Genomic DNA, 15,502 nt, shown 5'->3' on the forward strand with positions numbered 1-15,502 from the left:
GTAGAGGTTCAAAAGCAGAACCGAGTAAAATACTTGTACCTATTTCTCGTGGAAATTTTTAAAATGCAGACTTTAAGTCTATTTCTGCTTTTTGGGGTAAATATTTTGAGCCTTTGTATTAAGAGGTAAAGGTGTGCTGAGGATTTTGGAGCTAATTATCTGAGTCTGCAATTTCGTTAAAGGAGTTCTTTTATTTTCTCTTGGCAGGTTTTTTCTTATGTTGTTTGTCTGAAATTATTTTTATACTCGGTTGAAAGATTCTCTGGTGGTCTAGGAATAAAGAATAATACATAGAATACATTCAGCTGATTATCATCATCTCAGGCATTGTATTAAGGGCCATAAATCACCCTCTTGTCATATGGTCACGTCGCCGGCGACGGTGGCCAAACCTGACAACGCATTAGCAAATTGGCGACGCTGTGGCAACTTGACGATGGTTTGGAAACGAAGCCATTGTAATGTAAATTATATGGTGACTTATTTCATTAAAACCTATTTGTAGGCGCGCTGGTTAATTTTCATAAAACCCCACACAAATGCCAAATAGCGACTTCTTCTAGGCAGTCTTTGGTAAATCATCTTCTTTGTACTATAGACATTCTTATGTACTTACTGTTTGTTCGGACGCTTAAATATTTTAACTGTGTGCACGAACTATATTTCTTAGGATATTAGGGTGGTATTAATAAACTAATCTCAGCTTCGAAACTGCCCTCAACATCATGTCAATGTGACAGTTCTCCTACAGTTCTCATATAAAAACAGAGACTTGAGCATGATCTTGAGGGCAGTCTCAGCTGAGATTCGTTTATTAATACCACCCTTAGATATTAAATAGAGATCCAAGCGTTGATACGCGGGGTTTTCCCGTTCTACAGATGTGACTAACCATAGATGGTAGACTACTAGGGTTGTCTCATAAACTAGTGAGACCGAGGGTACAACCTTTCTACAATGATGGGCGATGGGCCGGGAACCTGTCACCATATGGTTCATGTTACGTAACAGCCAATGTGGTGTTGTGGTACGAGCTTTTTGTACTGCCCATCCCTGTAGGTCATATGGTCGAGATAATTCGCCCTTTTCTTAGCAGGTAAAAGATTTAGGTCGTAATTTCTAGTTAGGTCAACATTTTACAAGTCAAGACTTTACGTTTCTTGCATTATAATTCCTTTTTAATAAGTTTCCGTGATTTAATTTGTAGAACGAGCTCAAGTCATACTCCAAGAAGGGAACTTCACGGGCAGTCCCTAGTGGACGTAATAGTATTTCGGCACTTCTAGCGGGAAGCGGACTGCTATTTAATATTGCTATTCGCAAATTAAATTTACGTTGACCATACATCGCCGTCATCGGGGGTCACTCTCGACAGTAGCGGTTCAGTGGTTGAGCGTCGGGCACACGACCCGAAGGTCCCGGGTTCTAATCCTTTTGGGGATATCATCATCACCAGCCTATTAACGTCCCCACTGCTGGGGCACGGGCCTTCCCTATGGATGAATAGGGAGATCGGGCCTTAAACCATCACGCGGGCCCAGTGCGGATTGATGGTTATTAACGACTGCTAATGCAGTCGGGACCAACGGCATAACGTGCCTTCCGAAGCACAGAGGAGCTCGAGATGAAAACCTTTTCTTTTTTTGTGGTCACCCATCCTATGACCGGCCTTTGCGAAAGTTGCTTAACTGCAACAATCGCAAACCGAGCGCGTTTACCGCTGCGCCACCGAGCTCCTCAATTGGGGATACACCTATCACAAAAATCTCACTCAAAATCAAACTTTGTGATCTCTAGTTTGACAGGCAGTCACTTCTGTACAAAACCGAACTTGAATATTTGACAGGTTATTATCATGAACAGAGTCCTTACTCTGTTAAAACGGCGTGATGCTGGAGAGATCATTATGTATGATTTCACCATATATGTCACTCAGGCATTGCGGGTTGACTTATTGAACTTGTTGACTCTGCTTCTTCGTCAATAAGTTTCCTTTATAATAAATCGCTGGCAGTGACGTGGAAACCATCTAATGTGAACTTCATTAAAATGTGTCACTAACTGACTTGGCTAATAGCGTTATAGCTGCATAACCCCCTAGGCGTTTGGAGTTATAATAATATTGGTGCTCATATTGATAAGAGCTGAGAGATGTACTGTGGGTTCTTTGTAACTTCTGGGGATTTGGGCCACATAAAAGCAATTCATCTAAAAAATCGCGAGTCTAAATCGTATAGAAAAGGAAATCAAAATCAAATCAAATATACTTTATTGCACAGAACTACATTTAAACAATCAGAAATTAACACATGAATACAGTACAATTTGGGCGGCCTTATTGCTCTAGAGCAATAAAAAAAAAAAAAGTGCGCAATGTTAACAAAAGTCAACCACCATTATTGCTTTAGATAGGAATTGCTTCAATGTGCCCATTTTATGTCTCCTGAGGGTTTAGCTAAAATGTTTTCACTACGGTGAAACAAATGAAAGTGTATCTATAAGGTTAACATACGAGTAGTTACACGTAAGTAGGACATGTTGAACTTTGCAAGTACATATTATTATTATCATGAACAGTTGTCCAAAAAGATAGATATTATACGTGGCAGTATCGTTGCATGTCGTGGTATGTAGTTAATATAACATAACAAAACGTCATGCCTGAATTATATACGCTGAGGTGTATAGAATATACCCACTACTCGTGCGAGTTGTCATTGCGCACTTATTTTTGTATAATATTCTACGCAATGATCTGGGGGCACGGGAGTGCCCCCGCCAAGACGAACAAATCGAAGCGCAAGGGGACTACCTACATGTTCTCGAAACGTTTCGTCGATTTTTAAACCTTAAATGAGATCATTTAAATAATTAAAAAAAAAATGTCCTGGCCGTTTCACTATCATCACAAAAGGGTAAGGTGAAAAAACGATATCAATACTGCCATTATGGGCGTAAAGTGACAAAATTTTCTGCCGTTTTGTTATATAATTCTTGTAGTAACGAAACGGGCAAGCCCCGTATTTTGCCTAGCGTGTAGAGTTTGTAAACTTAGGGATTATATAGTTAGGGCGTCTAGAGTTAGAAGCACAGATCTCCGTGAAATCTGATAACTTTTCGACATTGCGATCGATATGACCTCATCTTGGCGATATTTTATATGAAAATCTTTTTCTTGGGATGTCATTTTCGACGTATGATTGCGACAAACATTTACTATTTTTACTTACTTATATATTTAAAAAGTTTTCATCTCGAGCTCCTCCGTGCTTCGGAAGGCACGTTAAACCGTTGGTCCCGGCTGCATTAGCAGTCGTTAATAACTATCAATCCGCACTGGGCCCGCGTGAAGGTTTAAGGCCCGATCTCCATATCCATCCATAGGGATGGCCCGTGCCCCAGCAGTGGGGACGTTATGGGCTGATGATGATATTTTTAATCTGACAAAAAGGTTTTTTGAACTATCATAAAGTCCATAACAAACAGTTCATGAGAAATAAAACATGAAATGCAATCGTCTGAAAATTTTATTATTTCATAGATACAATCTTCCCCTTAACATTATATTTACAAATCTTAATATTACACTTAAGCACAAAAGTTTTGGTTAACATTCAAAACATAAATTGACTTAGTTAGGTACTGGTTACAATTTAATGTTAAAAGTACACTGTAATTAGGTATTTAAGTAATTATTCATTATACAGTTCTCATCCAAAAAATCAAAACTCTTCTGCAATTTATAGAACGTATATTATAATTTAATTTTAGTTTTTGTACATTACCTATTATATCATTTTGAGACATATTTCGGTTATTTAGATGAGAAATGTATTCTTACATCTGAACTTATGGTGATTCATAATTATTAACACGAAAATGTAGGATATATATAACAAAAACACTGGCCTTTTATACAATTTAATTTTCAATCTATCCACTAATGTTAGATATGGGTGTCAAGTCGGCATAATGTGATAGGTATCATTTTTCAATAGGTATATTTATAGAGTTCACTACCAAAATGGCGATTAGACCATATACTGCGAATTTGTCTGTCACAGTTAGTTTATTTTAGTATAAATATATGCCGACTTCCAATAAGATTTGAGCTGATAAAGAACTTTTATTCAAACGTGTAACCTAAATGGTTTCATCACTGGAACAATGAGCAAATTCTATAAATTATTTTAAATATTTAATATCTTAAACAGTCTTCTTTCTTAGAACTACTTACTAAAACAGGCAAAGGTACAAAATTATAAAAGCTATGTTATTAAAATCACACAATTTTATACATCTAGCTTCTGCTCGAAACTTCGTCTGCTTTGACTTCGGTTATAACGGTAAGTCCGCCTCTGAAAAGTACCCTAAGGCTGTCACTAGAAAGTTCACATTGTCCTCCTTACTTCCATTGATCTATGTGCCAATTTTCATCCAAATTGGTTGAGCAATTTATAAGTGAAGAAGTTACTTTTCAAGGGATAAGACTATTTGTACGGACTGTTGTATTATAGATAAAAGTATAATTCATCACATTTCTCATAAGACATACAATAAGGTTTAATTTAGAAACATGAGTAATATAATACAGACATAATATCCGTACACAATTGTATCATTACAATCATCAACAATACGTAAAAAAAATAATACTTGAATTATTTATGGTTCTAACTAAAGATCTTTCTTTTTTGTACCGAGTCAATAACTGTCATAATATCGCAATCATAATTAAAATTAGTATCACCTAAAAAGCATGAGGTCTATGAAGCTTTCCAAATTACAAACTCCTTCGCCTTAATGTTCTGTTCCCTCGGTAGCTCTATCTCTTTCTAACATATTGATAACACACTTAATACTAACATTAGTACTAAACTTACATTACATATTAATAATGAACTTGAATTTCCATAACTTTCATCTTTTGAAGAAAGCATTAGGGAGTCTTCTCCAGTAAGTTGACGGGGGCAAGGCAGCGCCTCTGTAGGCATGTCTACAATTACAAGTTGGTTAACAATCGGTTGAGCGGTAGGCTCTGCCTGGTCATCATCGCTCGCACTTTGAGCTTCATTACCGTCTGCCAAAGCATCGTTTACCTCCTTTCCATTGTTAATTTCGTTAGCATCTGTAAGTATGCAAGTAACATCTTCAAGTGCAAGTCGTAAAGGCTCGCTCTTCGTTTCATTCCTTAATGTCTGGATCCAGGAGAGGCGACAGTCGCAAACAAGTTTATTACCTGGAAAGATGAGAGTTTATGAATATTATGCTCCTAAAAGCTTAAGTGCTGTTTAGTCTACCTACATATGAAGATTAAGTAAAACGTCTGTTTTAATAACATTAATTTCTCGACTCTTAAAAGATTACCACGCACGCAGTATTAATATTAATAAGCTGTCCAAGGGAGCATACACATAGAAACATTAAAGTAACTTGAGATTAAACTGTCTTATTGCCAGAATAATAAATTCGTTACAAGTAAATACTAAAATTGTGTCGTGTACTAGATTCAAGATAAATTATGATATTCTGATGATTACTAAATAAAGACAGATCTAAAAGTAACGAAAAACATTTTTATTTTTCTATTTAACTTATTTATGAGATTTAATCAACAAAAACGTAATAAGTCCGACATTTTATCACGTTTTCTATGACGTCACAGTGTGCTTTTTCATACAAATTCTATAGTAATTTCGTGTTTTAACGTTTAGTAAAACTGAACTGATTAGACTAGTTGGAAACTAGCCTATTTTTGTGTACATAGATTCTTTTAGAATTTGACAGCCTCAGTGGTCTAGTGGTTAGAGCGTTAGGCTCACGAGCTGGAGGTCCGGGTTCGATTCCCGATGGGGACATTGTCGAAATCACTTTGTGAGACTGTCCTTTGTTTGGTATGGACTTTTCAGGCTTGAATCACCTGATTGTGCGAAAAAGTAAGATGATTCCGTGCTTCGGAGGGCACGTTAAGCCGTTGGTCCCGGCTATTAGCCGTAAAAATACCTCCACCAACCCGCATTGGAGCAGCGTGGTGGAGTATGCTCCATATCCCCTCCGGTTGATTGAGGGGAGGCCTGTGCCTAGCATTGGGACGTATATAGGCTGTTTATGTTTATGTAGATTCTTTTAGAGTAATATCTACGTAATTTTAGAAATAGTGAGTATATTTTTACGTATTATAGCAATACTTCATAAACTGTTATATTTTTTTTATAATGCCTATCCAATTCTTCTTCTTCTGTCGTATGGGTTGTGAGGTGAATTACCAACCTCATCAACCCTGGTGTCAGGATTATTATTGAGCCGCCAAAAGCCCCTAACATGGCTCATGTTACGATTAGTCGATTACATTTTCTTATAACAAGTACTATCCGGGACCGACGGCTTAACGTGCCTTCCGAAGCACGGATCATCTTACTTTCGGAGAATCATGTGGTCAGGCTGTAATGCCTAACGAAACTAAGGATCACAAAGTGATTTTTGTGATATGTCCCCACCGGGATTCGAAGCCGGGACGTGAGCCCATCAACCAATTAGCTAAAGTTACCCTATCCAATTGATCTCTGCTTTTTGTTTTCGGCTGTGTATTGATAACTGTAAATGAATAATTAAACTAAATATTTAATAGCTAAACGTTAACGTGTATATAGTAGGTAAACGTGTGTTGCCTGTGAAAACACACGAGGTAAATACATGCAAGGTAAAAGGAACCCATTAAAATTTAAACGGCGCCGTGTTTGACATCGTGTTAGAAGTCCCACAGTACATACTCAATCAACTGGATGTATAAAGCAAAAACTAACATACTGGCCCCGATTCCTGCAGACCCCTAATTTTACTTTAAGTTATACCTGTCATTTTCTTATCCACCGAAAAGAAAAGGGACGGATGATTGACAGCTCTTGATTTTAGGAAGAATGAGTAAATGAATGAATAACCCGGGCGAATAAAAAAGGTATCTCGCTGGTATGCAAACCGTTGGACGTGTGCTGTCAACTTAATTCTGTCGGGTTATTAGCCAATGTAAAAATTTTAGACGGTTGTTTTAGATTTGTGCTTAAAATTGACGTGTGTTCCATAAATTTTATGCTTGTCGATTCCCTTTCCTTTTCGGCGGATAAGAAAATGACACATATAACTTAAAAAACAATTAGATGGTGTTTACAGGAATTGGCACCATCAACTTCTTTAAATATTTTTATTTTATAACATAAACATAAACTGCCTATATACGTCCCACTGCTGGGCACAGGCCTCCCCTCAATCAACCGGAGGGGGTATGGAGCATACTCCACCACGCTGCTCCACTGCGGGTATTATTTTATACGGGCATGAAAACTCTTCGTTCAGCCTCATATTCAAAATCTTCTCTAAAGGAACATGTTATCATACAAAGTTATGTTATTAACGTTTTAGCATTTTATAATCATAACTTAGAGACGCTTACGGGAAAGTTTTATCTTTTTTCGCGTAGAGATTCAAACTTCCCTTTTTTATTTTGTATAAGCGGATTTTATTAATCTTAGCCGGCTTTGGAGAGAGGTACAACGGGATTTGCATTGAGATTACGTAAATGACTAGAGTATTTCAAATGTAAAGTAAATTATCCATAGATTTTGCTCGCCAATTTTTCTTTGAGGATTAACTAAAATGTTTATCTGCCGATATCGGAACCACTTCTATTTGCAGACTGAGTTTATTTGAATGAATCCGTAGTTTACTACATATTTATTACATCTAAATATATAGGAGAAACTGACTGACTCACTGACTGACATATCAACGCACAGCCTAAACAGCTAAACGTAGGCACTTGAAATTTGGAAGGGACGTAGTTTTGGTACCGTAGAGGCGCACTACGAAAGGAATTTCCGAAAATCCCACGGGAACGGGAATTAGCGGGAAAATCTTTTTGTAAGAAAAATCTAAACCACTTAAGTTAGACGTTTGAAATTTAAAATACACTCCCACACACACAAAGCTCTCTCTTTTATAACACGCCACGCGGACGAAGTCGCGGGCAAAAGCTAGTTTTATACGTATAAGCTATAAGTACATAAAATCGTTTCTTGAACGCTAAACAAAATTATATTTTTTTTCACATCCCATAATTCCTTATTCCTTAACACGAAAACAAATTCTATCAATCCAATAAATAACCCACTTACAATAAATCAGGATAAATACATTACCGTCATTTTCAAACTAAAGCTAACATCATTACCGTTTCACGTCATTCCCCGCACGTGCCAGGGTCGTAGTATAAAAATAACAGTAGGACCATTATATTTATACAAAAAACCGTAGGTGCATAAAATGCAATAAACTTCCTACCATCTTGGGTATCATGAAAATCGAGTGAATAATTGTGACTACACACATTACCACCTATTATTGTCTATACCTGTATATAATTTATAATGTTTTAACGGCCTCTGTGGTCCAGTCGTTGAGCGCTGGGCTCTCACAATCCGGAGGTCCCGGGTTCGAGTCCCGGTGGGGACATACAACAAAAATCACTTTGTGATCCCGTTTGGTTAGAATATTACAGGCTGATCACCTGATTGTCCGAAAGTAAGATGACCCTTGCTTCGGAAGGCACGTTAAACCGTCGGTCCCGGTTACTACTTACTGATTTAAGTGAGTAATCGTTACACGAGCCATGTCAGAAGCCGTTGGCGGATAAATAATAACTCCGACACCCGGGTTGATGAGGTTGGTAATCCACCTCACAACCCTTACGATAGAAGAAGAAGTCTCTATCTTATAAATAGTTTATTATTTTTTACTTTTTTTACATAATTTAAAAATTACATCCAAGAAAAAATATCTAAACATTTATTGCGCGTCCTCGTTTATATTCAAAAGTAAAATTGTAATCACCCTAACCAAACTAGGGTGCTTGTATGGAGTGTACCCACTGTTCTCTTTTTACTTGACTGTGCCACGTTCCTATCATGAGAAAGTGTTTGTTGATTTTTAATAAAATATCTAGCATTGTCTGGATCGAGTTATAATCCCATTGTTGACTTGCTAAAGGGGCTGTAACACTCATTAATTGTCCCTAATGCTAGGGGGCTGAGGGACGGGTCTATAGGGAACCCATTGCGGACCTTAAATATAGTTATTTATCTTCCCATGAGTGTTTCGACGCCGCGCCATTACGTGTCTGAGGGGTGTTGAATTACATAGTATTTTGGGGTAAAGGTTTTTGGATCAATTTTTATGCTAGATGTTCAAAACTTTTTTGTTGACTGCGAGTAAAATCAAAAAACAGCACGTAATAAAATAAATTGCATCCTTATAGACTACTAAAGGATAAGGTATGGTAAATGTGATGAAGATATAGAAAGGAGAGTAAAATTGGGTATTCAGTGAACGAAGTTATTAGTAGGCAATGTATCTGGCAAGATGCGAGAATGGCTGTTCACAATGCAGTACTTGTCCCTACTCTGAAGTACGGGAGTGAATGTTGGGTATGGCAGAAGAAGCATAAAAGTAGGCTTAGAAATGACGTCGTGGCGTAGCATCTGCCGTGTTAAATTGAGTGATAGAGTGAGAAACAGTGTGATAAGAGAGGAATATGTTGTAAAACACGATTGGGAAGATTGAGATTGGGAAGGGAATCTTAAGTTGGTTTGGACACGTAGAGCGAATGAAGGATAATAGTATTACGAAACCAAGATATACAGCGAAGTTTTTTTGGGGTGGTAAATTTTGTACGACATTTCTATAGCTTTAATAGTAAGGTTTCAATCGAACCAATTCGCGGGGAACAGCTAGTCATTAAATAGTCTCACATCTGATCACCCGATGCAATGCACAATAACACATACCAAGTTAAAATAACATGTTCACCGAAGCACCGAGTGTAATGAGTTTATAATATCAGTTCAGTATATTCCGCTCAAATAATAACATAGCATTAAAACCCATGAATTTTGGAGTGAATTTTGTTGAAAAGTGTGCATGCAAATGTACTGTAATTTTGTACGTGAACTGGGTATTATGTCATTATAAAAGAGTTATATTCGCATAATTATGACTGATTTGTAGTCTTGTTATTGTGTAGTGGATTTAGTTGAATAGGTGAGAGTGAGTTGGTTGTGAAAGGTGTTTTGAAGTCAATTGGGTCGTGTACGGTCATGAGCATTAATATGTATACACTTTTGTACCATGTCACATTATCTTTTTTGACAAATTGTACTGTAAGTCTCACTAAATGTCAAATATGTTAGTGCGACAGAGTCCTAAAGTGGGTACATTATATTGCTCGTGACTGTACTAGGTTCAAGATAAATTATTAAATTCTGATTACTAAATAGAGACACATCTAAAAGTAACGAAAAACTTATATTTTTTTCTATTTGACTTATTTAAAAATTTTAAACAAGAAAAACGTTATAATAAGTTCGACATTTTATCACGTTTTTCTTATGACATCACAATGTAATTTTTCAAATAAGTTTCATAGTAATTTCGTATTTTGACTTTTATTAAAAAGTAACTGATTTGACTAGCTGGAAACTAGCCTATTCCTGCGAAACTAAAGAGACCACATTGAAGCACTAAGTTTCCTTTGTTTATTATTTTACTTGGAAAAAATTGCGCCAAAGTTACTTGAATCCCATTGTCCACGGCTTCCCAAAATACAGGCTCCTCTTAGTTTGGGACCTCTGTAAATTTTGTTAAACTTATGACGCATGCCTTATTTCTTTTGTATAATTTCTGCTAATAAACAAACTTAAAATGCAATCTTGCAATTTGACATTTGCGCGTTTAAAAGTAAGTGCGCAATATCAACAAATGATATTTAGGAATATTGCTTTTTGAGATGTTTGTTTTCAATGTAGTCTTTTTAATTGAATTTGTTGTGTTTAAAAAGATAAATTCTAGAGGGTAATAGACAGCATATATAAACGGTACGGTGCGTATCTTAAGAGCAACTCACGATCGCTTTGCTATTATACTTCCTTTGAACTTAGTGATTTCTATTAACTTAATATGACTAACAAACTCGCTGCGTACTGCACACGAGCAGCTATAGCGGAAATCATACAGGGCTTTACAAAGTAGTAACACAGAATATATTAAAACATTGTAATTGATATGATATGAAACTTACCACTTAAGTACAACACAGACGTCTTAATCTTCAAATTCTCGAGTATCGGCTTTATAGTTTCATACGTGAAGTGTTCCAGCTCATTGTTTCTCAAGTCTAGCAGTTCTAAACCCCTGACCCCTTCCAAGAGCCCCTCGTTAATAGACCTTAATCGATTCCCAGTCATCGATAACTTCTGAAGCATAGCCAATCCATCAAATGCCCTCTCAGATAAATACTTCAACTCATTATTGTCCAAAAGCAACTCATTCAAATTCCACAGTTCAGCAAAGGTCAGGTCCCCTATCATAGACAACTTGTTCGATCGCAGATCTAATCGTGTCAAATTAGCGAGACCTCTGAAAGTGTCTCTAGTCAACACTGTAATTGAATTTGCCTCCAATATCAGATCGTTGAGAACCGTCAGATGTTCAAAACAGCCGTCATGAGCTAAACTAATGCTGTTGAATGACAAATCGAGATACCTCAAATTCGGCAGGTCGACGAAAACATCTCTTTGAATCTCAGTAACTTTATTCTCTTTTATCGTCAAGTTTACGAGCGCTGGGAGATTTGTGAACGCTGAGAAATCCAATTCTGTTATTTTGTTGTTCATTAACGTTATGTCTCTCACCGTGGTCATATTTGAGAAAGTTTTCTTCTCTATTTTGTTCAAAGTAGCGTAATGTATGTACAGCTTTTGGAGCCTTTTCATGCGGTGTATAACGTGTAATGGGACGAATTTGAGTGCTCCATCCGATCGAACGTTGAATGTTAGTTTTTCTAAATGGGGCTGGGAATTGAAGCTTGCCCAAATTGGGTCTGATTCTGCGATTCCGCCGTTAAACACCCAACAGTCCGCTTTAGTAGCTGTTTGTATATCTGTGTTCTCGCAGTAGCAATGAACTTTGGACTCTCGGTTCGTAATCTCGCATATGTTGTCTTTATTTTGCGCTCCATGGTACCTTCGTTCAGTTTTATCTCTCCGTTTTTCATTTAGACGGCTCTCTGTATACGATATTTGCACTGAGGTCAGAGCCAGAGCAAGCAGCAAATATTGGACGACCGTCTCCATCCTTTTGCCTTTTCAACCTGAAACAAAAAAGAAAATGTTCATTAGGGGATTGCTTTTAACTCTGACATAAAACAAAAGAGATACAATACACAAAGGTTAATAATAACATTGAGGTTAACATTGTGTCTAGCGGCCATGGCCGAATCAAACTACTTATCTACAATTATTTACATTTTTAAAGTTGTCTCCTACAGTTGTTATAACAATACGTCATTATGTTCTATGTCAAATACGCTTGATTGGGTCTATGATTGTATCTAATTTGATTTTAATAATAAAGGTAGGACCTACTACCTCTATATTCAAAACACCAGGAAAATTCAACATAGAATATTAAAAAATCCGAGCCGTTGTATATTGGATAGGACATGACAGAAGAGTGGAGTAAAACCTATTTTGACTATTTGCATGGCGCGGGCACCGCAAAAAAGGCATACAATATTTAGGTGTTTTTGGATCGTCAATATATGTATGTTTTTAAACGTACCCGCATTAATGAACAATTAAATCAGTTAACTAATGAGCGGAGCATAACAGCTGCTGCAACCTTCGTACAGAGATAAAGAAATAAAGGTTCCTCATAATTATGTTTCTAGTTGCGAAACCCAAAAAGTAATATTCATCTGAAATAACCGGCCACGTCTTTCCCTCAGCGTTACAGATTCCGATGTGGTAGTAGTTTTACAGCTAGTTACATAATATGTAATTTAATTATGTTTGACGTTCAAAAAGCGCTAACTTTGTAAGCCAATTTTGAAAAATAAATATTTTTGAATTTTTTTTTTTTGACCGAACTATTATAATTCGAGTCATCGATGTATTAATACTGATCATAGATCGGGTAAATAGGCATTTGCTAGGTAATCGCAGCGTATCATACATGGTTGCCATCGGCATTTACTGGGTTAGCTAAGTTTGAAATGAATTCGAAAAGCGATCGTGATAGTGATAAAAATTTATGGAATTGACAAAAAGTGACAAACATAAACAGCCTATACACGTCCCACTGCTGGGCACAGGCCTCCCCTCAATCAACCGGAGGTGACATTTATTTATTTTATATATAAACACCAATCCCATATATTTCCATCAATGTCACTCGGTAATCGCGTGTACCAAGGACTTTATCTAGCGTCGCGTCGTGCTTACATGGCGTGCTAGACCAGGTGTTGAAGCTTTAGACTAACGAAAACGTACAGAATTGACATCTAACGAACTGTCATGTGATTCGCTTATGAATGCATCTTAGCTACGTCGTGATGAGATTTTGCTTCATCGCGAATAGTGATGGGCGAATTTGAATGATTAATGTGTACGGAATCCTCGCTGTGCGAGTCGGACTTTTTTTGTGCTGTTGAACGCTTTAATAATTAATTGTGACCAAAAAAGTAAAATAAATAAATAATTATAATACCTGGGTTATTGAAATAAAATAAAAACAAATAATTTATGCTGCACTATTTACAATGTAAAAATAATTCAAACTGGCTGAATTTAAGAAAAAAAAATACATGCTCGATGCCACCAGCAAGCCCAGTGTATAATAATGTGTCATTAGAGATAATTAATGAAGTTTTGTACAGCTCACGCGTGTCCAAATGGTCACACATTGACTTATAGTCAGGACACAGTGCACTCTGTCTAATTTGTGGGGTGACTTAACAGGGATGGGACGTTTTAAATATACTAGTTACAGATATTACGATACCATACTAGATATGGTAATACTAACTAGTATTACTATTAACTACTAGGGTAGAATTAAGTCATGTGTTAGGTCTCATCCCAAATATATTATATATTATATTTTAATAAATACTCGTTTTGATTTTAATATGCTAGACGCGTGGCTTACTTTCAACTTTTGAACTATAGTATAGGGAATATATATATATTCCCTTGACGTTGTTAGAAGAAAGAAACAAAATACGAGTAAAATGTATGTGTTATAAGCGATAACGCAATAAAGAAGAACCAATTATGTAATAAACAATTTAAATAAAATAAAAAACTCTAATACATTTTACTGTCAAAAAAACTCTAATACCTACGTAGCGGCTTTCTTCGGTAACTAGATAAATTATGTGTTACGATTTGTAGCTATTTATCAGTTACGTGTGCCGTGTGCCCATCACTATCAATGTGAGTGACCGAAATATCACGTGACAATGTTTCATTTACTGCACTTTAGTTTTAATAAAAGCGCTCGTTTTATCATTTTTATGACTGTTTTCATTTCACATACTTTATTATTAAGTAACCGTTTCCTGTGAGATAGAAATAGACAATTAATTGGAAAGAAAATTATTAAATTTTTTATGGATTTTTTTAGGACTGTTTACGATCTATTACGAGAGATAAAAATTGCATTCTACTCTTCGCCTTACACTACTATTGGAGTAGAGATGACGTGAGAAGGGGCGTGGTCTACTAATTTTATATTTTTCTTGTAAAATAGTTCTTTGCTAATTTTAATTCTTTATCATTCGTGTTATGTAAAATTATTTTTAATTCGTAATAAATACGATTTGGTTTTCGTTTTTTTTAAAATACATTAATAGCTAGTTGCTAATTCTACCTTATAACTAAGTATTATATATTAGATAATGACATAATTATACTATTAGACGGAACGTCTAGTTCAGTACAATTAATGATTATATTTCAATACAGATAATGCTTTACAATAGCTACAATGCGCGGTACAAGTTAGATCTGTCAAAAAACAGCAAGCCAGTGTTGTGACGTTCATTAGCATAGTAATGTATCAGTCGTAAATAGGCCATTTCTATTCTATCGGTACTTAATCCATCATTTAAATATATGGAACGCGTCCATCCATAATGCAGTCAAACAAAAGTTGTGCCTAAAATAGGATGTTAAGCATAAAAAAGCAAACAATGCGATTATCATGGACATACTGTCGAATATATGAATCTTGGGATAGCAAGTTTCACCCAAAGTGTTCTTAAATTTCTGAAATAAAAAACCTACCAAAACACCACAAATAAAAGCTCGAACTCGAACTACTTTATACTTAAAAAGACGATAAACAGTTTGTCAGTTCTAACCAACATTCCAACACTGTTGCGGAGACGAACCAAGTGAACTTTCCTATCAAAACAGTGAAACAAACTTCTGTTTTTCAAAAAGGTAAAAGTACACACGAAATTTTGTATCCCTATTTGTCTTATAAAGATAGGCAGGTTTATCTTGAACCCAAGAGATAAAGAGGCAAAGCCCCTTAAAAGCCTATCTCAAGGGAGATGATCCGTGGAACTTTTTGTTTCACGCTTTGAGTCGCGAGTGTTTTTCGTGAGTTC

The 15,502-nt window shown here is 36.2% G+C and overlaps 1 protein-coding gene across 1 annotated transcript in view; it reads right to left on the bottom strand.

Moving 5' to 3' along the window:
• Nucleotides 1–4,835: 4,835 nt before the first annotated feature.
• LOC126373479 (connectin-like) overlaps nucleotides 4,836–15,502 on the bottom strand; it is a 28,772-nt gene continuing 18,105 nt past the window's right edge. Inside the window, exons 2-3 of the mRNA XM_050019636.1 lie at nucleotides 11,126–12,196; nucleotides 4,836–5,239 (exon numbers count right to left, since the gene is read on the bottom strand). Coding sequence (XP_049875593.1) covers nucleotides 4,836–5,239; nucleotides 11,126–12,179 — 1,458 coding nt within the window. The 5' untranslated portion in view covers nucleotides 12,180–12,196. The remainder of the gene's footprint in view (nucleotides 5,240–11,125; nucleotides 12,197–15,502) is intronic.

This window comes from Pectinophora gossypiella, chromosome 15 (assembly GCF_024362695.1).
Source record: "Pectinophora gossypiella chromosome 15, ilPecGoss1.1, whole genome shotgun sequence".
Taxonomy (NCBI): Eukaryota; Metazoa; Arthropoda; class Insecta; order Lepidoptera; family Gelechiidae; genus Pectinophora; species Pectinophora gossypiella.